This window comes from Fistularia commersonii, chromosome 31 (assembly GCF_037954325.1).
Source record: "Fistularia commersonii isolate RoL2024-O1a breed Wild chromosome 31, RoL_Fcom_v1.0, whole genome shotgun sequence".
NCBI lineage: Eukaryota > Metazoa > Chordata > Actinopteri > Syngnathiformes > Fistulariidae > Fistularia > Fistularia commersonii.
In genome coordinates this window covers 6,192,788-6,216,977 of record NC_141314.1, presented here as the reverse complement: position 1 = coordinate 6,216,977, position 24,190 = coordinate 6,192,788, and the positions used below count along the sequence as shown (strand labels likewise).

Here is a 24,190-nt window from a genome sequence, read left to right as displayed (position 1 = left end):
TTTGGCATATTTTTTTGAAGAATGTATCTGTCATGTATACACGTATATCATATATATAGTCATGAATATATATTTTCTTAAAATGGTGCAATATTCAGCTTATTTTATCTAACTGATACACACCATAAAGATATTAGGTGTCTGAAGAAATCCAAATATTTTTTCCATCTTGTGTGGAGATTTTTTCTATTTAATACGTTTTTAATTTTCTGTTTTTATAACCATTTATAAAAATCATGTAGAGTACAATGCAAACAAAATATTGTACTCTGTGTGTGTGTGTTTGTGTGTGTCCTGGGCGACAATAAAGTTTCTGAATCTGTAATCATAACTACTGTAACACAGCACACAAGATACATCGCCACAAAAAGATTTATTTCCATTAATGCTTTCACACATCTTTTCCTTTTATAAAGTTATTTACATATAATTTGCTCCCAATGGTAAAGAAAGTATCCAGAGTGTGCGCGTGTGTGGGGGGAGGGACGGCTAAAAAAAAAAAAAAAAGAAAAAAAAGAAAAACAAAACTTGAGATAAATTGGTAAATATGTGGACTACTAGTTGATGTTGCCAGTGATTTCTTCAGTAAACACAGGAGGTAGGGTTATGGTACGCATCTCATGTTTTGTCTGCACAAACAAGGCCCCAAAGTTTGGCCAGCAGCGCCTCCTAGTGGGAGGACCGCGTTGCAGCACTGCTCCGTTAATCTTAACTACGTGGGATTTGGGGCTTTATCGTGTTTTTTTTTTTTTTTTGGGGGGGGGGGGTTGTGCTAAAAGTTAACGGTCTGCATGAGAATGTACAGAAAAAGGCATTAAGGAATGGACTGTTTACCAATTCGAACCTTTGTATCTTATAGACTTTGATTCGGGAGGAAAAAAAAAAAAAATCAGGCCTGCAAATTAAAGTGAGCAATGCAATCCATTACACGTGTGTAAATAAGGCGACGTTCATTTTGAGGCGCCGCTCTGCAATTCATTATGAATTAACATTTTGCGCGGCGCCACCCAATGAACTATTTCACTTTTAAAAAGAAAAGTTTTCTGCTGAGAAAACCAGATCACCGTCCCTGCATCCAACAAGTCAATGCACACATAGAAACCTTTGTTGCGTATTCACGTCATCATTTTTCATCGAGGAGGGAAAAAGAGGCAAAAAAAAAAAAAAAACACAGCATTTGCAAACTCAAATTTCATGAGGTATATAATAGAAGACTGCGCACTGTGCGCGACATCTCTAAACACCATTTTAGTGACAATGGCAAAAGTAAGGCAATTAAGTCATCAAACGGAGCGGTGATGCTTGCAAGGAACTCTTTTTAAAAAAAAACAAAAAAAAACTCAGTGCTTGTAATCCATGTTTTCAACAGTGCACGTCGGTGTGTGTGGAACAATCACGTTGGACTGGCGCTACCCGATGCATCATGAGCACATTATGGGTGTCCGACACTCATCGGAGGGCAAAAAACACACGGGGCGACCTCTTTTTTTTTTTTTTTTTTTTTTACACACTCGAGCTGTAGACCTGAAACCACAGCAGCTAAAATATTTCACACAATTTTCATATTAAGTTCCCTTCCACCACCATCTCATTTTCATGCAAAGTGAAGCAGATGTTAATTAGGAATAAGATAAATCAAAGTTTAAACTTTACATGACAGCATTTGATAGGGACTATGATAAATGTCGGCGTAACGTGCTCATGATGCATTCTCGGCATGAACACCAATCACCTTTGTTCTACTGAACAGTGCTTTTGCTGTAAGAAAATGCCTAATATGGCAAACGTCAAGTCATTATTTTAGCTGTTAAAAATTATAGTTGTGAACAACTAATGTTTGCCCAGTGTGTGCGAGGACGAAATGGAGTGTTTTCCCTTGAGATCAATGGGTATTCTGTTTGCATGCCAGTGGTGAATGGATGGCTGCTACCCTGCAGCATTATCTGACACCGTGTTTCTATTTCAGTCATGAAGCCTTAAAAAAAAAAAAAAAAAAAAAAAGAATCACAGCACAATCAATTGATTCCTCTATGGTTTTGCTTTTCTCCTGTGCCGCTAATGCATTGGCAAGTGCATCATCGCGGGATTATTCCTAACCTCTGGAACCTCACAGATGCAATCAAAAAGCCTGACACCTCTGCATGAAATCACCAGAATGTACTAAGTGCGGATTCGGACGACGTGATTTGCACGTCTCTAAGGCCGAAGCCGCATTTCTTTAATTAATAAAAAAAAAAAAAAAAAAGCATTCCAATCCCTGTATGACAGAAAGGAGGAAAAATAAGGCCATATATCAAGCCTATGAAATTATTACACTAAGCAAAAAAAAAAAAGATCAGAGAATAGTTACCATAAAGACACATTAGAAAAATAATACATTTAATTCTTAAATTGTGTTTTAGTCTCTAAAATATAGACAAGTTTGTGGGGGAAAACAAAACAAAACCAAAAAAAGAAAAAAAACACTCTGCGCTCACCTTGGCTGTGGAAGGTGTGATGGTGGCGTCATTCTAAAAGTTCTGCCAGCAACATTGTGAACGGGTAACAGTTGAAGGTCCGACAGTAAGAACAGACTAAATGCATTTTGTTATCACTACAGAAGCTCTATGCCTTTTTTTCTTTTCTTATCAGTTCTTGGCCCACTCTGGTTTCTGGATGGAAATCACATCCACGCTAAAACAGAAAGTGAAGGAAGTCATCTTTACTTTTCATATATTTATGGTTAATGCTAAATCTTTATAAAGCACGTCTCGGACTCCCGCCATCGCCTCAACACCTACGACCTGAATGAGCTGTCAGACCCCCCCGGGGCCATTAAGCCTCCTCCGGTGCCACAGGCCTCTTCAAGTCCCGAATCTGCTTCATCAGATAATTCTTCTCGTCACAGAACTGCTCGTCTTCGGATCTATCCGTCTGAAAGTGACTCAGGAACTCCACCAGTTTGGTCTGGTTCTTCAGCAGTATTTCCAGCACAGGCTGAGTCTTGTTGGGGTTTGCAACAAACACCTGGGGGGGCAGAGAGAGAGAGAAGTAGAACACTGAACACAGTAAAAATACAAACATGAAGTCATTCGTCTCTTGGATTTGACAGACTATCAGTGCATACAGGCACGTTCTCTTCAACACAAGCCCTGAATCATGCACTTCAATCCAGGAAGTAGATTAATTGGCCCCAGAACATCCAACCACTGGAATTGATTAAAAAAAAAAAAAGGTAACATCCCTAGAGAATTTTCCATCCATACTGAAACTGGTGTGTTACAGAACAATGTCAGATGTCTGTCCCGGTGACACCCCCTCGATTTAAACCTGATAATGTGGCGCCAGCAGAAAACCTCATCCTAAACATGTGGGAACATCAATTTTAAAACATGTGTGGTAAACAAACTTGACGACTGAGGTATGCATCATAAGATCATCTGTAAAGTGTAATTAAGGTTTACACATGTTTTACAATTAGCGGTGGGAAATCTGGGAATAATATTGCTGATTCCTTGTTGGTTGTCTTTTTTATCATTAGTTATCCTTTTGTCCAATGAATGTTAGATTTTTCATTTTGTGCTAGGAAAGTATCTCATTTTTTTGGAAAGGGGGGGATCAGTATTCTACTTGCACAAGAATATCATAATAATAATATTAATAATACTACTCATTTCAATAAAATGCTTCTGATTTATTTTTTATTTTTTTTGCTACTTATCTGGCTTCACTGTGGACAGCGAAATAAGATTCTCATTAAACGGGGAACCACATTTCCAGACTATCCAAGCAACAAAAACACTGAATCTCTAGAATTATTTTTGACCAAATCATCCACTTCCATCTATCACACTTTGATAATGCACTTTGAGTCAGAATTCTACCTGTGTTTATTCAATTCCACCTCATCGTGACCTCAATCTGCTAATGCTGTCAGTGTCTTACTGTGAATATTAGCTTCCCTGAACTACAATAAGAAAAATACAGCTCAAACCCACAGTTGTGACCTACTTATGGCATAATGTAAATAGCATGCACAAAGTCCCTGAGCGCGCACCTTGAAGACATGGAACGCCTCAAACTGGATGTTTCGGCTGTTGTCTCTGAGCAGGTTCATCATCAGCTTCAGGTTCTCTGCCCGGCTAATGTACTTTGTCATGACAGTAAAGTTGTGTCTGTCCAGAAGAAGCTCCCCAAGAAGCTGGAAAAGACCAGATGTATTGTTATTATTAGAAAGTCACTTCTCGTGGAGGGGGCATCAGTGACTTTGATTTTCTTTTGAAACAGAGCACATTTGCTTGAGCTCGGGAGACAGTACCTTCAAAGACTGTCGCTTGGTGACATAATTGTCAGAATGTAGGAGCTTCTCATATTCAGTAAACACCTGAGAGAAGTTTTAGAGTATGTTAGAATCTGGATAGATTCAGGTTAAAAATAAATAAAGAAATAAATAAAAAAGGAGAAAACAGAACTGATAGGTTACCCTGTCATAATTGTTCTCCAGGAAATCAGCACACATAATCTTGTGTCTTGTGAGGAGATCCTGACAGGGAAATGAAAAGACCAGGATGTTTGATTAAAAGGTGCGAATACCACGATGCCGCAGACAACAAAAATTCAAGTCCACGTACCTTAAACGAAGCAAAAGCGTCTGAGGCAATATCAAAGGTTGACAATTCAACATAACGGAAAAAGCAGTAGAAATCCTCTGAGAACAGGATGGTCCGTGCCAACGGCTCGTGGCGGAGACACTCTCTCAGCATCATTCCACAGTTCAGAGCCACCTCTGCACTCTCATATCTGCACAGGTTTGTTCATGTCAGTTTTGGGAATATGCAGCATCAGAGTTCACTTTTCATCAGCTATAAAATCGAATCACATGCCAGTGTTTGGACAGCGCCCACAGTTAAGCCACAAATCACTCCTGCATGTCATCGACAGGATCTCAGCGTGACCCCATTTACAAAACAATGTAACACCACAAGCTACAGTTCACCACTGCCAAGTTGTTTTAATAAAATATAAATACAACTCATTGTGGATGGGTTGTTTGCAGTCCTACTGCCGAAAACTGCAATGTTTGACTTCGTGCTGCAAAGCGAGCTTACATCGTCACACTAACAAAATCAGCTATCGATTCGTGCTATGAGAAGCAGTCCATCACAGTTTTGAGTTTTTAGCGTGGAGGAACATGGCCATTATGGAAGGTTATTATGCTACACTGTACAAACATTTGAGGTGCCACTTTCAGAAGACGAAAATGTGATATTACAAAGACACAAGCAGGGTGCAACATTTTTTTCCCCACAGTGGTGCTGGAAACAAAATCTACTCGATATTCCTGCACATGTGATCAGCATGTAGCAGGTATGTACCCTGATCACACACACACACACACACACACACACACACACACACACACACACACACACACACACACACACACACACACACACACACACACACACACACACACACACACACACACACACACACACACACACACACACACACGTAGCCAACGCTAAACGCGACCATAAATCAAATGAAGTGATGAGAAAACCACAACCAGTGTTGTTCAGAATGATTCCATTTTTGATATGTTTAAACAAATAGTAGAATTGCTATAATTCCCATATGGGCACATTTCTATAACAGGCCACTGTGGCAATTTGGTGAGCTGCTTGGACCCTGAAGGAAATGTACACTAACTTCAGAAATGGCACCCTTGACAGCATAGGTGTTAATAGAGAAGAGGCATTTAAACTTATCCCACAGTAATAAAAGCCCAAAATGCAGTGCAGCTGTGTGATGCGCTGCTTCGGACATGCAGGGTGACTAACAGGCTTCCATCTCCCTTCAATTACACGTGTAACTCACAAATGAATACAGCAAGTTCACGCTCGTCCTTTGGGAGATGTCGAAACACATTCTTGCAGGGATCAAACATCATATTGAGCATATTGTTTATATTATTACTTTCTGGCAAAAACACTGAAAGTTTAGACCCAGCTTTGAAAATAACCTATTCACATGTACAGTAAGAGTCGAAGCACTCTTGTCTGATCTGATTCAAATAAATATAACTTACCCTTTCAAAAGCATGAAGAGGATTTGAGGGTGTGTAGAAATGTATTCTACTGTGGGTGTGCGGGCGCCAATCTGACGTCTCACAATATTACTGAACAAATGAACCACATCTTTCTTCCCCTGCAATAAAAAAAAAAAAAAAAAATCCCCGATTGAAAGGTTGCATCACGATGGCATTTTTCCGATTTGGACATAGATGTTCCAACCTTGTGTACTCATCCCCACTGCCCATTTACTGGACACACGAGGAAATCAATACTTACAACTGGCATACAGTTATCACAGAAAGAGTGCTCTACCCACCTCAAAATCAATCCTCTGCAGATTAGCAATGAGAGCAATGAGAAGGTTGGTGTTGTACAGCTCTTGGGCGAGCTGAGCCACTGCCTCAGTCTGAGGCTCCTTGTCACCTGTTCCACAAAGTACCTCCTTCAGCGAAGCCAGATTCTTGGACACCTCCTCTGCAACCTGAGGCAAAGCGGTCACTGTGTGAGGCCATTGATTGCACCTTGGAAAACAACCTTTCTAATGTTTAGCAAACAAGAGTAAACACTGACCTTTTCACACTTTTTACTGTCCCCAGGGTCTAACTTTTCCATGTATGCGACATTCTCTTTTAAACTCCTCACTATTTCGGCCGGACTCTTCTGAGATTTGCCAAAAGGAAAAGGCATGGCTGAAGACAGTCGATTGAAGACCAAACTGAGGACATTAAAAAACATAGTCACTGAATTGTACAATTGACTTTCGGATCCCAAGTCCACACCTGGGGAGAGCAAGGCCTCACACCGGCAGGGTTACAGTAGTGTCATAGTGAAAGTCGACACTCAGAAGTAAACTATCCAGTGACATTGCTGAAGACCATGAAACACAGCTAGCCGACACTGCTAGCAGTGGATAACTTCCAAACTAATTTCGAGCAGATTCGGGCTCAGTGGGGATGAGTTTATACTGTTTTAACCCCCTGTCCGCGTCAAAAGTCACAAAGACATTAAAAGCACATGTTGTTTCAGCGAGTCAAAGAAGGCTGGCTCGTAGACGCCGCTGAAAAGGGGGAAATGTGAAAGCTACAGCAATGTCCATCAGCAAAGTTCAGCTAGCTTGTGACCTAGTTTAAAGTTAGCCGTAGCTATGTGCAGCTAACTTTAAACGTCAGCACGGTGACAGCGGGCAGCGCCGAAAACGAGCATTAAAACAACTGAAATATACGACTTTACGCCGTCGACACTTACCGAGTGAACTTTTTGGAAGCCGAATGAAGCTAGTTGGCTAAAAAAAGGTTAGCTAATAGCCTAGCAAGTTGCTCCCACTTTCCTCTTCCTCAGTGAGGTTACTTTAAAATGACCGTAAACGTTAACGTTATCCGGGATGGATGCCTCGCCGACAAACTATCACGACTTGCGGCTACAAATGTAAGGAACGGGCGGCCTTCATCGCGGTGGCGTTTCATGAAAATCTTGCTATCCGACGCCGTCTACTCGCCTAGCTGTCCCGTTTTTACAGCGAGAGTTGCTGGCCTGTCAGACAACTTCATTTCCCTGTTCTCTTCTTTTGTAGATCCCGTCCTCGCCTCATCCCGGGGACACTGGGTGGGTATGTTTAGCTTTTGTAAAAGTGACTGGCAGCGAGTCGAGCCAATCAGCGTCGCCAAGAGGCCCGCAAGGACACGCCTCCCTCCACCTCCTCCACCAATGGCGTGTGTGTTTACAGGCCGCTATTTGCCTATGTGCGTCCAGAGGCGACACTACCAGCATGAACCCCCCGCAGAGGACTGACCCGAAACAAGATTCAAATGCACCTGCATGCAAGAAAAATAATAAATAAAAACAAACAAGAGGACCCGCAGCTGTCGGGGGGGGGGGGGGGAGGGGGGGTTTGGAGGCACCTTGCACTGTGAAAGGAGAAGCTGTGATGCTGCTGAGGGGGGGCTTCAACAGGAGAAGCTGTGATGTCACATAAGGAATTCACACCGTGACGTCACTGTAAGGCCAAGTGATAGACCGTGTTTTCATATGATGTGTTCTGATAGTGTGATGCATTTTAAAGAAGGGGCGGCATGGTGGCGCAGTGTATCGTCGTGTCCGCCCTCACAGCCAGAAGGTCTCTGGTGGTTGGATTCTGACAGCAGGCCTTTCTGTGCGGAGTCTCTGAGTTCGCCACGTGTCTGCACGGGGTTCCTCCGGGTTCCTCCCGCAGTCCAAAAACATGCAGGAGGTTCACTGGGGACCCTACATTGTTCAGAGAGAGAATGAGAAAGTGTAGATAATGAATGGATGAATGTTATGTTAACAATATAGAGTAAAATACAACACAATAACTGCTGTATTGGGATCCATTGCAGCCCTTGTTTTGGGGATGTCATAGGCAAACGGTTACAGGGTAAAAGGAATACCCACAGAACTTCTCGAGGTGTTATAGGACACTTCCTGAATCACGAACATACAAACTAAGATCTCTAGCTACTATTCCTTGATAATTATTCTAAACTTCTTTGTGTAGTTGTAGTGTCTTGTTTCTAACAGTCTCTATCTCGACTGGTGGCCCATGGGCTCCCTCTAGTGGCCCAATTGTATTTTTATAACATTTAAAAAACATTGCTTGGGAAATACCTCATACTACTGTAGGAAATAAAAAGTAAAATATTTCTCCTTGAGAAATTACAATTGCAGTTTCAGTAATAGTTGTAATCGAACATGTCTGGTAATTGCAAGCGAGCAAGTACACGTGAAATGGCGAGTGGCTTTTGGAAACAAAAAAGCATAAATGTCCCCCAGGAACTACCGGGGAAGGAGGATGTGAACCAGGAACCCTGATTTCCAGAAGCCCTTTAGCCCATGACGAGGTCAACAACAATGACACTTGTGTAAACGGCTTATATTACTGTATTGCAATTATGATCATCATGTCTTCCTGTCATAACACTGGTACTCGGATAGCATGATTTTATGATAAGTTAGTGCTTAGTTTGAGATATTAGTGAACCTTTGCTCTGAGGTACTTCAGATACCTCGCAGTAAAGGCAGTGGGTCCTATCTTGCTTGCACAATGGTCATTTCTTGAACAATGGTCAGGGAGCCACTCACACACTGAAAACCACAGTTTGCGACAAATTGCACGATAAAAGGATTTTCCCGTAATTTTAATATCTTGTTTTTGCAAGTGATGCAAATGGTACTCTCCTGGTGGACCACAGAGTGTTGTCTTTACTAGCGTGCTCCAGTTTTGAATCAAGGTGTATAAGCCACTTTTGGGCCTTTGCAATATGAACAATTGTTGTTTACAAATGTGATGCTAAAATCTCCTCATTTATTCTGACAACCATAATGCTGCCAGGAGACATTGCTTGAATTAAGCTCCTTATGCAAAGATGAAAACTGATGATGCCTCAAAATTCTTTTCTTTTTAACTGAGAGACGGGAGACTCTACAGAACATGATGATTAAACAAATATTGTCTTAGATATATACAATACTGGTATTATAAAAGGTTTTGTTCTCTGACATATATATATATATAGTTAGCTGCACATAGCTACGGCTAACTATACATATATATATATATATATATATATATATATATATAGATGACGTGTGAATGAGGGAACTCATGTTTGTACATCTCTATACGACGTGTGAATGAGAAGGTGAATGATTGTAACTGTGTGGCCCCCACCTTGAGTGCGGGATAAGTATTATAGATAATACATGAATGAATGAATGAATGCGTGAGAACGGAAAAAGGCCCTCAAAGTGATCTGGGTCTATGGCATCCCAGAAATTAATTAATTGGTATATGTGCATGTGCACATGTGTTGTATGAGCACTTGAGTGTGTGTATGTGTGTGTGTGTGTGTGTCCTCCTGTCCATTGTGGTTGAAGTATTAAGTTTATAGCAGTTTTGGTCTTATCTGAATAATGAGACTGTCTCTCTGCTAACTCTTTTAGATTTTGGAGTGGCTGAACAGTTATCACCATGGCAACATCTTGCTGCATTACAGCAACACGGCTGATACAGATAAGCTGATTAGATGCTTCTCTGATGTCTATGTGATTTTTTTTCTTAGCAAACACCTCCCTGGTGTCTCTGTCAATCTGTTTTATATCTCAGCCGATGTTCTTTTTTTAAACACATTGTTTTGTCGGAGGGGCCGGACTTCTGCTTCTGCATGTCCACTTCAGGAGGGAGAACAGTCCATCCTGTGTGCAAAGCCGACAGCATGACTCGCAGCTAAATCATAGAATAATATTTATTTGGTAAATATTTTGCATGTCTTCATATTGGAAATCTCTCATTATAATTGCACGTGCTCTGAAAGTTGTTATGACGGGATTGGTCAATTGCACACAGCAAGGTTTGAAAAGAATATGAAAGCAAATTCATGCAGCCACTCCTAACGTCAGTGTTTGTCAAACTTCTGCTTATACTGGCCATCCCAAGTCAAACTGTGTTGTTCCTATATTTGAAATTTCAAGTTTGCTATGACTTTCCTATCGTCATATGAAGGCTGAACTATAATATGCATGAATGAATGAATGCCATGCACTTTGAGGTTTTTGCAACTTTGTTATTTGCATATTTGTATTCCACCCACTGCATCGTGGGACAATTTCAATCCTCTGTGCAGCATCTGGCAGAATTGACCCTAAAGTTGACTCTGATGGAGCTCAAGCTGAAATTAAATATTTAGTTGACATATGTGTCCTGTCCTATGAGAAATTAAGGAAATTCCATGATATATTTTTATAGAAAATGTGTCCTTTGATGTGACTAAATATTTGCAACTTGACACATTCAAGAATTCCAAATACAGGAAAGGGGATGGGTGCGTTAGATTTTCAGAATTTTCACTCAGTAAGAGTTATTTTTTCATAAAAACCCGAGTGACCACTGTTTTACTATTTCTAGCTTTATTTGTATGCTGCACAATCTTTCAGCCCTCTGAATATTATCAAGTCAAGTAGCTAGTTTTTATACGCACATCGGTATTCCGCCTGCATCATCCCAAAAATAAAATAGCCTAATAAGATTTCCTACCGGGTAGACTTTCATTTTGAAAGTGCTACCCGGAAGTACAAGCGCCGCGGCCATTACGGCTAGCTTCATGGTAACTCGGTGTAAAGGGGGGGGGAGAGAGGGAAAAAAGCACACGATCAGTTGTGAAGGACGGGGGAGAAACACATCCCTGCCCGGGGGGACACTTTCCCATCTTCTTACACTTTTTGGCCGCGATAAGATAATATTAGCAGGTAAGCTGTGAGTCGTGTGTCCGCGGCAGGAAGCGAGCCGCTGTGTTTTTACGGCCTATTGTCGTTCTCAGGCCGTGTTTGCTGGCAGCTCTTTTCTCGGGAACACATCACGTATGGCGCCCTTCTCTCCCCCCCACCCCCCGCTCCTCCCCTTTCCGAAACGGTTCGTCGTGAGAATTCTCCCGCTAATCTCCGTGGGGTTTCTTAAATAAAAAAAAAACAGGAAAAAAAAGCTCGCCGTGGAAACAGAAAGTCGGCGTGTCATGTTTCCCCCCACCACCACTACCGCCGCCACCGACCTTCATTTCCCTCGCTCGGAAGGGGCCTTGAGATAGCATTCGGGGCGACGAGATGTTCGAGGATTCGTTTGCAGTCGGAGCTACTTTGCCGGGGATCCGAACACACAACACACCCCCTTTTTTTAATTCAAAACTTTCAGCGTGAAAAGCGTTGGAGTTTTTTTCTTCTTATTTATTTAAAAAATTTTTTTTAAAAAAAACATCCCTCAGTTAGCGTTACTTTTAAACGTTACAAATTCACACCCTCGTACGGGGGTGACGTGTGGAGTTCGAAACGAAGCGGTAATTCGGGCTTGTTTACGCGGGGCTCATTGTGTAGTGTGTGTGTATGTGTGTGTGTGTGTGTGTACCGCCGCAGTGCAAGCCCGCCTGGTCGGCCCTGCGACCGCGGCTGTCGAGGCGTCGCAGCGCGCTTTTATTATGATTTAAAAACAAAAACATCCACTTTCCCGTTTTTTTCTGGCTCTTAGTCTTGTAACCTCCCATATTCAGTGCATTAATGGCGCCTGTAGAGGAGCTTTTAGCAAATAAACTCCAGCCCCTCCAAAATGACTGGACAGAAACACAAGATCCACTAGGTTGTTTTTTTTTTTTGCAAACCCGTAGTTGTTGTTTTTTTTAAGTGAATATTATATTTAAAATGCGAAACTTGAGGCAGAAACGATGCTGAGATCCCATTTTCCAGGCCACACTCCCTCCCCCTGATATCACAGGAGCAGGCGGCGCAGTCTCAATTTATTTGATTTCTCTTTAAAGCATGAAAATACAAAAGTGATGGACTGGTAGATATGTGGGGACGTGGGGATGTTTTAGCTTTGTCTTAATTCAAAATTAAAAACACTGCATCATTTGCTGCCAAGCTGAGACTGCTCATCATAGCAAAAAAAAAATGGGCTGCACACCGTTTAGAGTTGTAGCGGTCACGAGATTTTGAATGATGTGATGATGTTACATGAATGTTAAGCGATTTGAAAAGTTGACTCGCGATGTCACAACACACACATCCCCTGCAACACAAACAGAATGCTGCTCGTGCTTGTGGTTGCATCCATGATTGTAACTCTGTTTACGTATTATCACATTATCATCACCTTCTCAGAGGCTTCTTGGCTGGCGGACTAGTTTTAAAAGAAGCATATTTTTCATCACTGGTGTTTGATGCTGTTTTCATGAATGTGAAGGAAATAATCTACTATCATGTCTGTTCATGTTCATGTGTTTTTTCCTTCACTTCCCATCAGAAAGCTGAGTCCACGGGAAGCCCTGGGCCACCATGTCTGCACAGAGGAAAGGGGCCGCCGCACGGCTGCCCAAGTGTGCCTTCTGTCGGACCAACCGGGACAAGGAGTGCGGCCAGCTGCTGGTGTCCGACAGCCAGAAGGTGGCAGCCCACCACAAGTGCATGGTGAGGAGCAGATGATCTGCGGTGCGCCTGAATCCGGCAGGGAGGAGAGTTTTGTCAAGAGAGTTCTGTGTATTGGTTCATAAATCTAACATAGTTCGTATCACAAAGCGAGCGAGACGGGCGTTAAATATCCTTTTTAGAAATTTTGTTTTCCACTTTAATCGCATTTAAATTGTTTTTGATCGCTGGGCTGAGATAGTGTCGTGCCACAGTGGCCGACGTATCACTTCTGACGCCTGAAGCAGCAGAAAGAAGCGTCTTCCAGTCCGTTACGCCAGCTTGCACGTCTTACCGATATCAGCAAAAATGGTTTTCCATCAGGAGATCTTTGCAGATCAATCGATTTGTGTTGAATACGTGGATGGGCTTGATTTCACGTGTACGCTTGCAGCCAGCTGAGAATGTGTGTGTGTTGTTACGTGTTTCTGTGAACTATTGCCCGATCACATTACTGGCATCCAAGTGTCTGGAAAATTTCAGGTAAAGGAAGAATTGTTCCAATTTTATTCATTTATTTGTTGTAATGTATGACTTTTTTTTTTTTATGGCTTCGAAGAACAGTGACTTTCAACTTACATGCAGAAATCCAGTTTAACCGTGACATTTAAATCCTCATCAAATATTAATGAAGAAACATAATAAGAATGTAATGAGAATAATAAGAATGTATTCCTTGAATTTACTACACATTAAAAAGGTTTTAGCATTCAAATATTATTGATGGGTTGTAAGGTGGGCGCAGTGGTTATCACGTCCACCTCAAAGCGAGAAGGTCCCTGGTTGGATCCCAACAGGGGGCCTTCCAATGTGGAGCCTCCATCTTCTCCCTGTGTCTGCGTGGAGTTCCCAGAGGTCCTCCCATAGTCCATAGTCCAAACACATGCATGAGGTCCATAGGAGACCCTGCTGTCACCTCTGTCCTGGATATGGTGGAACATGTGGTTGATATTCAGTATTACCCTTTTTTGTGCAGGAATCAAATATTCCGCCGGTTGATAGTTGGAAGTGAGAATTAACTGCGTAAAGATATGTGGAAAATCAAATTCTTAGAATTATGCTGAAACTGTTCATGCCTATGGGGTTCCTCAGGGTTCCTCTCATGGTCCAAACACATGCAGGACGGTTCACAGGAGACCCTACATCATCCAGACGTGGATGAGAGGGTGAATGGTTGTACTTACCTAAATAAACCTAACCTACGGCAGAAATGTAGCAGATCTAGGTCTCCTAGATATTACTCACAATCCTGTACCTGCTCTGATTAACCGAAGTTGTCTGATCACTCTTCCTCCCTCCTTGCGGCGCCCAGCTCTTCTCCTCTGCTCTGGTCACGTCCCACTCAGACAGCGACAACATTGGGGGGTTTTCGATCGAGGACGTGAAAAAGGAGATCAAGCGGGGTAACAAACTGGTAAGTGTTGCGCTAGCGCCTTACAAGTGTGTTTTATTTCTCTTATTTAGTTTTTTTACGCTGGCATATAGAATGTTATCTTCTAATGAAGGCGCTTACAGTGGGCAGAGTATTTTCTTTTTTGATGGTTTTCACTAATGTCTTTTTGTGCAAGTGTATATGTGAGTGTGTGTTGAGTAAATGCAGTTCCTTTTTTTTCTTTTTTCTTTTTTTGTTTTTCATAGTCGAGGGAAAATTCCATGAGCAAACTGCCTGTCAAGTTTAATAATCAGAGAGAAAGTGGCTTAAGACAGTGCAGCGGCGCAGCGGTTAGCCATCCCGTTATGCACAAGGAGGTCCCTGGTTTGATTCCAGTGGTTGACGGCGTCCCTTTTCACATGCACACATAACCTGGGGGTATTTGCAGTCTCTAAATTGTCCATAAATATGAATTAGAGGATGAATAGATGCATGTCCATACCTGATCCCTCCCACCTTGCGTGAATGCCTTTTGGAGTTGCATAAAATCAAGAAAATACCTGGATAGAAGATATACAAATCAAATGAAACCACCTTTCATTACACTTGGGGGGGTGTCTTCGGATCCAGTGCGTTGTTGACAAATGACCACCCATACTACTTGTAAGATATTTCTGAATGAAAGTAGAGCTTTCCTAGTTGTGTGTGCTTGACTTTTTTTTTTTCTTTGTTTTTTTTTTTGTTTGTTTTTTTTTTTTTTTTTTACTTTTGTCTGTTTTTTTTTTTTTTTTTTTTTTTTTCTTTTCAAAAGTCGCTGCTCTCTTTTCCCCACGACAGATGTGCTCCTCCTGCCACCGGCCAGGTGCCACAATCGGCTGCGACGTGAAGACGTGCCGGAGAACTTACCACTATTATTGCGCCTTGAAGGACAAAGCTCAAATCAAGGAGAATCCGTCGCAGGGAATTTACCTGTAAGCTCGCCGTTTCTGAGCAGAAGTTGCCAGGTAGAGTTGATTTTCAAGTGTTAAATGATGTCCTTTGCTCCCAATCGTAGTGTTTACTGCCGCAAACACCGGGATGCTTCGCTGGATGGCATTCAAGGTAAAAGGTTCTTCTTTGCTCCAGCTTGGTTTTTCCTCCATTGGGCTCAGAGGTTCAGCTCTAGCTTTCATATTTCATTTTAAACCTTGTCTTAAAGAATTTTTAAGTCTTTCAAACTCTCCTAATAACCTAATTTGTTGTTTTTTTTATACAAAACATGAATTCCCCTGCACATGAACCATCAGGTCAACAGTTACCTAATCCCTGTAGCATTTGAGACTGGAGCTCCCTGTCAATGAGGGGACGACTCCTCAGTCCGAACGGGTCTGGGTCGAACGAGATTCATGTTGCTGCGTGTGTAGTCACATTGACGTGTGTGTTATTGGGAAAGTTATAACCAGAGAATTAGGGATGGTTACATTAAACTATTAAAATAGCAAATATAATTTCTGACGATTTGATTGTTGCTATGAAGTCCAGTGACGTTCAACTGTCATGCAGAAATCCAGTTTTACTGTTACATTTAAATCTTGTTTCTGAAGAAACATATACTTTTGGATGCTTTACATTTTCCTTTACGACAGGTCAAAAAAAGTGGTAGCATACAAATATTATTGGTACATGGTACGGTGGGGCAGTGGTTAGCACGTCCACCTCACAGCAAAAAGGCCCCTGGTTGGATTTTCACAGGGGGCCTTCCTGTGTGGAGCTTCCATGTTCTCCCCATGTCTGCGTGGGCTTCCTTCCACAATCCAGACACATGCAGGAGCTTCACCAGGGACTCTAAATTATCCAGATGTGTCAATAAGCTAGGGCTTGGCTTTCTATTTGTATATGAGGTGTGAATGAGAGTGTTAATGTTTATGTGTGTAAATGTGACCCTGATATCGGCTGGCCACTGGTCTCTCGCCCAATCGCCTGCTGGGACAGGCTTTAGACCCCTCACAGCAGGGCCAGCGGTGTCGATAATGAATGAATACATAGAAAGTCCTTTGTTTATGACGTCCTTGACCTTTAGTGCTTTGCGTTTGTGTCGCCATCTCCCATAAAATTAAGACGGTTAAAACATTCTGTGTTTGAACTAGTTGGAGAGAAGAGCTGATGACTGTGTTGTCAAGCAGGAGTATTCAAGGAAGGCTGCTTTGTTTACATTCACCAGATGTACTAGCTTTCATTTGTGTGGTTTGTTTGGGGGGAATTTTTTACTCTTTATTGTGGCTCTCAAGCGAAAGACTTTTTAAATTTATTTCTTATTTTAATGAACAGTGTTTTCATGTCCTGGATTATGATTAGCATAGGTTAGCACAGGTGAGTGACTCAGAAGTACATGCGTACTGTATGTGAGTTCCCACTTAGGGAAAAAATCGTGTTACACCTTGGCGTAGGAACAGAATTCTGCTGTAAGACAAGAAACTGTATTGGCAAAATTGTGGGTAGATAACCTTTTTGGGACGAAAAGAGAAACAAAGTAAACTCCCAGGATTGTTGAACTGTCTCACTCTCCAGTCTCTGTGATTCAAGGCCATTTTGCCACACATGGATGAATCTGATCGATCGAAACGTTTACGTTTTCCCGACCGCCGGTTTCAGACGAAGAAGGAGGTGTTGCCAACGACTCCGACTCGTCGCCTCCGCAAAACCGGGGCAGGGGGCGATTTGAAAAGGGAAGAGCCAAGGTGGGATCCCGTGGCCAGTCAGAAGACTCTCGCTCCACCTCGTCACAGGCCGGAGAAGAGGAGAGCTCCTCCTATGTAAGGCTGCGCTCCGATGCACTCCCTTGGTATTTTTGTTTCACGTCTGAGTGTGTGTGTGTGTGTGTGCTGCGTTTCCTAGCGAGAGCGATCACCTCTCCGGGCCAGCCCAGGAGACAGCGGCCAGCGCTGTGGTTTCTGTCATGCCGGCGAGGAGGAGAACGAAACAAGAGGCGTGCTTCATACCGACAACTCCAAAAAAGTGGCTGCTCATTACAAATGCATGGTGAGTGAGTGTGTGTGTGTGTTTATGTGTGTTTTGTGTGTTTACTTGTGTCTCAGAAGAGCATTTACACCCTGCTGATCTTTGCAGCTTTTCTCATCGGGTACGGTCCAGCTGACCACCACGTCTCGGGCTGAATTCGGGAACTTCGATGTGAAGACGGTCATCCAGGAAATCAAGAGGGGGAAGAGAATGGTTTGTCCTTCTTGATCCTTTGTGAATTATTTTGAGAAGACGGACCACGTCCGACCTCACACATGACGTCTCAGTTGTTTTTTAATTGTTTTCTATTTTTTATTTTTATCGTTTAACAGAAATGCACACTCTGCACTCAGCTGGGTGCCACCATCGGGTGTGAAATCAAAGCGTGCGTGAAGACCTACCACTATCACTGCGGACTGCAGGACAAAGCCAAGTACATCGAAAACATGGCTCGTGGCATCTACAAGTGAGCTGCCGTCAAACCCGACAAGTGTCCAGCTTGTGTGTTGGACTTTCCACAAACGAGGCCTCTCTTCCTACCCGAATCCACGGTTGCAAATCAGAAAAACTATTGTTTTAGCTTAAAACAGCTGAGTTAGTGCTCAGTCTTAACAGCCCGCTTCCAAACATTAGACCGGACTGAAATTATATTAAAAAAAAACACTTGTTTGCAGGCACTCCTGATATTTTCTGATAATTCCAAATTTGTAGAATTCGTGTGGACAGCAGGTGGCAGAATTTCCGCTCCTTCTGGTCGTAAAGACACGAAAAACGTCAGAGCCAGACACACGAGGCTTGCTGCAATTTTTGAAAACTAGTAGATTTGTTTCTTGTCAAGTTTGGTGTCATTATAATATTTTCTCAAAGGGTTCATTGGTTCATTCACTTCCAACAGGCTTCAATCATCTTACTCTGAATCCTGTTGCGCCAAAATGATAAGCTTCAAGAGATTCAATCGTGGAGGAGAGTAATAATTAAAAAGAAATTACTCTTTCGACAACCGCACTGTCCATGTCTTCTGCTAGTCTCTGCCAACCGCACCTTATTTGTACGACTGCTCTGGTCCACTAAAGTGACATCTGTTGTCCCTGAATCCCAGTGAATGCCTTATAACACGTTAAATACCCAGCTCTATTTTTCTTTTTGTGCATCATAGTCGATCTCTCGCTAACAGCAGTTTGTATGCCTCCATACCAAAAGTTCCCCCAATAATCATTCTTGGGTGGTTGTTGTAATAGTTCTTCTCAGTCCAAAGACATGCAGGTGGGTCAACTGGACACCCAAAATAGCCCAGAGAGAAAATGAAAGGGTGAATGGTTGCATGGCGTCTGAATGAGAGTGACATGTGAATGAGTTGTATGTCCACAATTCATTACATAACACTTTTGGTATTAATCTGGCCATGTGCTGGCAGGCAGTCTGTAATCCCACAGAGGTTAGTGCTTCCTCCTTCGACTAACAAGTTGGGTCGGATTCCTGCGTGGAGCCTCCATGTTCTCCTTGTGTCTACGTGGGGTTCCTCCAGGTTCCTCCCACAGACCAAACGCATGCCGGAGGTTCACTGGAGACCTTGCTGTTACCGCTGTCCTGGAGACGGTGGAACTTGTGCGCGCTGATGTTTACCAGCTCTCTGCTGTTAAAACTGCTGTGTGGGATTCTGGGCAGAGGTAGTTACATCATGGCCGTCAAACCCAGCAGATCATCCAAAGGAAAAGGAGTAGAAGAGGATAGCAGACAGAGGGTGTAGCGTCGGTAGATCAACAGATATCCAGCAATACCCCTTTTGTGCAGGAATCAAACATTCTGCCGGTTGATAATTGGTTGATAGCGAGAATTAATCGCGTTAAGATATGCAGAAAATCAAATTCTTATCATGATACCGAAACTGTTCATGTGCAGCATAACCAAGGGAATAGGACTGGGCGGAGGTGGATTTGAGACAGCCCCGGCTGCGATGAGATGTGATGTGGGGGCGTACGTGTTGTGAGTCATTAAGTCAGACTTCCTCGGCAACATGGAAAAAGTGGACTTTGTGTGCGTAAGCAGTCATTGATATTCTGTCTATTTTGATTTCATTTCAAGTCTCAGAATTATTGAAGTCCATCAAAAACTTACTGTTGCACTTGAGCTAGGTGCTTTTGTGTGCATATGACCTTAAAAATAATGCTGCGGTCGGTGCTTTCTCTTTGTAGCAAGAAGTTCTCCTGGTAAGATTCCTGCAGGGGGCCTTTCTGTGTGGAGTTCCTCTGGGTTCCTCCCAAAATGAGCAGGAAGTTCATTGGAGACCCTACATTGTCCAGTTGTGTGAATGATTGCGTGTCCTAGAGGCTTCTTCAGTTCTAATGACCTGTAGGGAGTTTCCCAATATACCTGCCAGGGTTTTGGGCAAAAACCAAAAAGGTTCAACAAGAATTGACCATTACCTGGTGGACTGAGAACCTCCACAGACACATTGTGTCTCAATATAACATGAATGAGTGAGTGAATTGTTGTATGACTATATGTGGCCCAAAGCAAACCCTGCTTCTCATCCAATGACAGCTGGAATAGGTTCCAGCCAACCCTGAGTGTAGGATAAGCAGTGTAGATAATGAATGAAATGACATCTTGTAAAGCTTCGGACTTCCTTGAAATGTCTTGGAAAACTGCAATTGATAATGTTGCATTGGCGTGAGTTTGCTCCAATGGTTCACTATCCGGTCTTTTCAACCATAAAATTGCAATACAACACAGACTAGGTGTTCAGCAGATTAATCGATACCCAGCCCCTAGCCCATAGCCCCTACCCCGCTGAGGAAAAAGAGATGCATCACGTAGAGTATATGTACATTTAAATTTAAAAAGGTTTGACTGTCTTCTTCTTGGTTTGCTCACTTGCACAGCAACTTTTTTTTTAAAGACTGAATGTCAAGAGCACTGTCTGGCTTCTGGAAGTAAGCAAGGTGTTGGCATATGTGGTACTGCTGTTTCCCACTCTTGCAGTGTGTGAACAGTTTAAAGCCTCTCAAATTCAAAATTTATGTTATGTAGATGAATATGATAAACCGATTTAGCTGCTTAAGATCACTACTGCAGGGGAACGTCTGAGTTGGCAGCCCATCATAACTGCTCATGTGTTTGGAGTCCTGGTATAATTTGTCACCGACCGTTCTGTGTTCCAGACTATATTGTAAGAACCACAGTGGCAACGAGGAGAGGGACGAAGAAGATGAAGAACGAGAGAATCGCAGTAGAGAAAGAGCAGCAAATAACCACGGAGGAACGCCATCAACACAAGTGAATGGCAACTAGGTACGATTATAATGCTGGGCATCGACAGTTAATGCTTGTTTTCCTAGCTTGCCCAGAAAACGAGGGATCCAACATTTGTTGTTCACCTAAGCGTTGCTTTTTTTCCCTCCACAGGCGACCCTAAAGGATGTGACATTATTGGAAACAAGTACTCAAAGATGAGGGAGAGATATTTTTTTATACTAAATCTTAGCCTACTTACAGTTACCCCCCCTCCCCCCCGCCCCCTTTCATTGCCCCTTCCCCAGTAAGTGGATATGATGTGTTTGGAGTTGCCTGAATGAGCTTTTCACAGACTGGTGGGACTCCGCAGAGCATATGACTGCTGCACAAGAGTGAAAAGCCAAAGTGATTTATTTTTTTTTCCTCTTCTCAAGAGTCTGTTCAGGGCTCGGCTACAAATACATGTACAACACAGATCAGCCATGACAGAATCAGCGCCAGCAGCTGGGCATCCCCTTCCTTCCTTTTTTTTTTTTTTTCCTCAATTTGATGTGCGCGCATGAGGATGTCTGTGACCTCCGAGGGCCAAAACGTGCCACGTTGATGACTGAAAATCGGGGCATCTCCAAAACCGCGGCTCCGATCCTGGTCTCCATCAGCGGCTCACCTTCTAAAACTAACCCGAGAGAGGACACCTGCTGAACCGCGGACGGGGTCATGTTTGTCCCACACGGGGAAGAGAAGTACTTTTACGCGAATTGTTTTCATTGCGAGTTCTGTGTATTGGGGGGGGGACTACATCGCTGCAGACCGGTCATAATGTCCGTGCAGACCCTCCCCCCTCCATCCCCCCTGTCCACCACCGAAAGTGCCTACAATGGGCAGATAAGCATCAGAACTGGACCATGGACCAATGGAAGAATGTCTCACCTGGGGAAGACATGACACCGAAATGCACTATGAGAGAAGGGCGAGCTGGCGGAGCAGGTGCGATACTTTGGACTGTGTTCTGCCAGGAAACCTTGGGTCCTGCCGTATATGTGTTACTTTGACAGAAAACACCTACTTGAACAGTCGCCACGGGAAACGTTTTTTATTTTTCTCCCGCTCAATGATCGAGGCCTCCTCCACAGGATAAAACGTATCTGAGGTGGTTTGAGGAACACGACGACAAGTTCAAGTTGTTGGCCTTTTAAGTCCCCCGATCTCAGTCCAATTGAGCATTTAGGATTGTGCTGGACAAACACGTCTGATCTGTGGAGCCCCCCCACCACCACCTTGTTATTTCCAGGACTTGAGGGATCAGCTGCTTATGTCGTGGTGCCAGATATTACAGAACACCTTCAGACTTCTGATGGAGTCCATGCCTCAATGGCCCATAACTGGTGGCAAATAGGGGGCCCGCCCCCGACGCCCAACCATATCAGGCGGGTGGTCATTCTGTCATGGCTGATAGTTGTATTGTCACTGAATGATCTTTTGATTATCACTCCACCGCCCATGTCACGTGACCTAAACATGGTGAAACGGATACATGCTTCCTCTTCTTTACCTTCTGCGGGACTCACTTTTAAGAGGGGTCTGTTTGTTACTTGTCACTCTACGACGTCGTGCAGTTTGATTACTTTGTTTCTGTAATCATGTCTTAAATCTCTTTTCATGTTAGCCCTTCCTTCTTGATATGTAATATTTTGCTACTGTATTACCATCATGAGTAATTTTGAATATATGGATTTCAGACAGTCGCAAGTAAAAGTTTTGCCAGCATGCATTTGGATTCTCCCACTGTTAAAGGTGGCATTTTTTTTATTATTTAGCTGCTAAAGAGCGACATAGAGCTCTTTAGGACAGTTGGCTTGACTTTGTTTGATGTACTGTTACTTGTATCTCCACAGATGTATCCATGAATGATTGGAAATAGAAAATATTTTATTTTACACATTTACAGTAAAAATTTGGGTCTCCTTTTTTTTTTTCCTTTTTTTTTTTTTTAAAAAGCCGCAAAACCAAAAGAGTCAAGTCACGGGAGCTGGAAACAGCTCGCGGGGAGGCTTTTCTGCTCCAGAGAGGAACGTCATGACACAGGAGGTGGCATGACGTGACATGTAGCCATGTGAAATGTCATGTACGTGGTTTTCACAAGCATCCCTCCGACCAAAGCCTCACCCTATAGCACATTAATTTACACTTTGTAGCATTTTTATATGAATAAATGTGCATTTAATATAAAATGCACTGATTGTTTACGTAGCATGTTCAAGTCATGAGGGTAAAACAAGACTTCCATTAATAACAGGAGTTTATTTTTCCAAGAAAAAAAAACAAAAATCATTTGGAAGATATGGGTTCAGATTTTTCCTTTTATTATATCAAAGTGAATTTATATTCATATATAATTTTAGTAATTTATTACGACTTTTTTTGCTTGGAGAGCAGTCGTTTGACCCTTGAGGGGAAATTCAGCTTCTAAAAGCTGAACTGTGTGTGTGTGTGGGTGTGTGTGTGTGTGTGTGTGTGTGTGAGAAATTAGTGATTACACAAATCCCTTAAGGCTCCTAAGCAGCACAACAGTCACAGATATAAATTATGGTTTCTGATTTAAGGCAAGAATCAGAATTGCAGTTGTTCAACATGTCACGTCAGTCACGTTGGCTGTGTTGGGTAATGAGTGTTAACCAGACAACTACATTGGATTTACCGTCCCTGTTAACTAAGACCGCACATCACTGATCGTCGTGAATAAAATAACCCTATGACCGTCAGCAGCTGTAATTGAAAAATGAAAGTTGAGCCCTTCCCAGTGCTCATGCACAAGGCCTTGAATGTTTTCACAGTAAAACAGGCGGTGAGTTGCTACTGAGTTGCCTGACATTTCAGACATTTTAATAGGACTTGAGGTATGATTCATTAGTGTTGAGGAAGAAATTTTATCATTCTCAATCTTCATATTCACAGTACACAACATGTACGATTGTGCATGTTGCGCAGTGGTTAGCGCATCGGTGTCACAGCCCTGTTTCAATTTTGACAAGGTGACCTTTCTGTGTGGAGTTTGCATGTTCTCCATGTCTGTGTGGGTTTCCTGAGAACCCAGTTTCCTCCCACAGTCCAAAATTGGAAAAATTGCCCCCAATGAGTTAGTGAATGCTGTCTGTCTTTGTATGTGGCCCTGCAATTGACTGGCGACCAGTCCAGGGTGTACCCCGCCTGTTGCCCGATGATGGCTCCAGCACCCCCCTGCGAACCTGAGTGCAGATTTATCAATTACTGTTATGAAGGGTCACCTTTGTCATAATAATGTATACTTTATTAATCCCTCGTGGGGAAATTCATTCTGTGTTTAACCCATCATGGATGAACCATGAGCAGTTGGCTGCCGTCCGTCAGCAGCAGGGGAGCAGTTAGTGTCTAGCTCAACAACATTTAACAAACGAGGAGCCGGGAATCAAACAGGAATGTTCGGCTCCAAAGACAATTGCTCTTCCTCCTGCGCCACGCCACCCCCAAATACACAGGGAGAGCTGCAAATGTCTGGGTTGTTATGTTTGCCATCCCATCAAAAGCAGTGATG

At 42.8% G+C, this 24,190-nt stretch overlaps 2 protein-coding genes across 3 annotated transcripts; one reads left to right on the top strand and one right to left on the bottom strand.

Annotated features, from left to right (window-relative positions):
- Positions 1-354: 354 nt before the first annotated feature.
- On the bottom strand, positions 355-7,647 carry cab39l1 (calcium binding protein 39, like 1). 2 transcript variants are annotated; one of them, XM_086178538.1, is made up of 10 exons: positions 7,302-7,647; positions 6,627-6,771; positions 6,373-6,537; positions 6,071-6,189; positions 4,611-4,779; positions 4,463-4,522; positions 4,298-4,363; positions 4,037-4,180; positions 2,781-3,006; positions 2,549-2,673 (listed from the first exon to the last, which is right to left on the bottom strand). In XM_086178538.1, the coding sequence occupies exons 2-9, from the start codon at positions 6,741-6,743 to the stop codon at positions 2,815-2,817; spliced, it is 1,032 nt and encodes a 343-aa protein (XP_086034664.1). In that variant the 5' UTR covers positions 6,744-6,771; positions 7,302-7,647; the 3' UTR covers positions 2,549-2,673; positions 2,781-2,814. The 2 variants fall into 2 exon arrangements, with proteins under 2 accessions (XP_086034663.1, XP_086034664.1); XM_086178537.1 differs by having other exon boundaries at positions 355-3,006.
- A 3,531-nt stretch (positions 7,648-11,178) lies between these two features.
- Positions 11,179-22,586, top strand: phf6 (PHD finger protein 6). The gene is made up of 11 exons (XM_086178781.1): positions 11,179-11,315; positions 12,856-13,019; positions 14,329-14,430; positions 15,226-15,359; positions 15,443-15,489; positions 17,020-17,180; positions 17,263-17,406; positions 17,494-17,598; positions 17,718-17,851; positions 20,547-20,676; positions 20,791-22,586. The coding sequence occupies exons 2-10, from the start codon at positions 12,888-12,890 to the stop codon at positions 20,674-20,676; spliced, it is 1,089 nt and encodes a 362-aa protein (XP_086034907.1). The 5' UTR covers positions 11,179-11,315; positions 12,856-12,887; the 3' UTR covers positions 20,791-22,586.
- The last annotated feature ends 1,604 nt before the right edge of the window (positions 22,587-24,190 follow it).

What these genes read in the sequence shown, in the direction of transcription:
- phf6 (XM_086178781.1), top strand. Translation starts at nt 12,888, where the DNA reads ATGTCTGCACAGAGGAAAGGGGCCGCCGCACGGCTGCCCAAGTGTGCC. An exon ending in CAGCCCACCACAAGTGCATG is followed by an intron (nt 13,020 to 14,328) that starts GTGAGGAGCAGA and finishes TGCGGCGCCCAG; the next exon opens with CTCTTCTCCTCTGCTCTGGT. An exon ending in CCGTCGCAGGGAATTTACCT is followed by an intron (nt 15,360 to 15,442) that starts GTAAGCTCGCCG and finishes TCCCAATCGTAG; the next exon opens with TGTTTACTGCCGCAAACACC.
- cab39l1 (XM_086178537.1), bottom strand. Translation starts at nt 6,743, where the DNA reads ATGCCTTTTCCTTTTGGCAAATCTCAGAAGAGTCCGGCCGAAATAGTG. An exon ending in CTCTTCATGCTTTTGAAAGG is followed by an intron (nt 4,780 to 6,070) that starts GTAAGTTATATT and finishes AAACCTGTGCAG; the next exon opens with ATATGAGAGTGCAGAGGTGG. An exon ending in TGGAGAACAATTATGACAGG is followed by an intron (nt 4,364 to 4,462) that starts GTAACCTATCAG and finishes AACTTCTCTCAG; the next exon opens with GTGTTTACTGAATATGAGAA.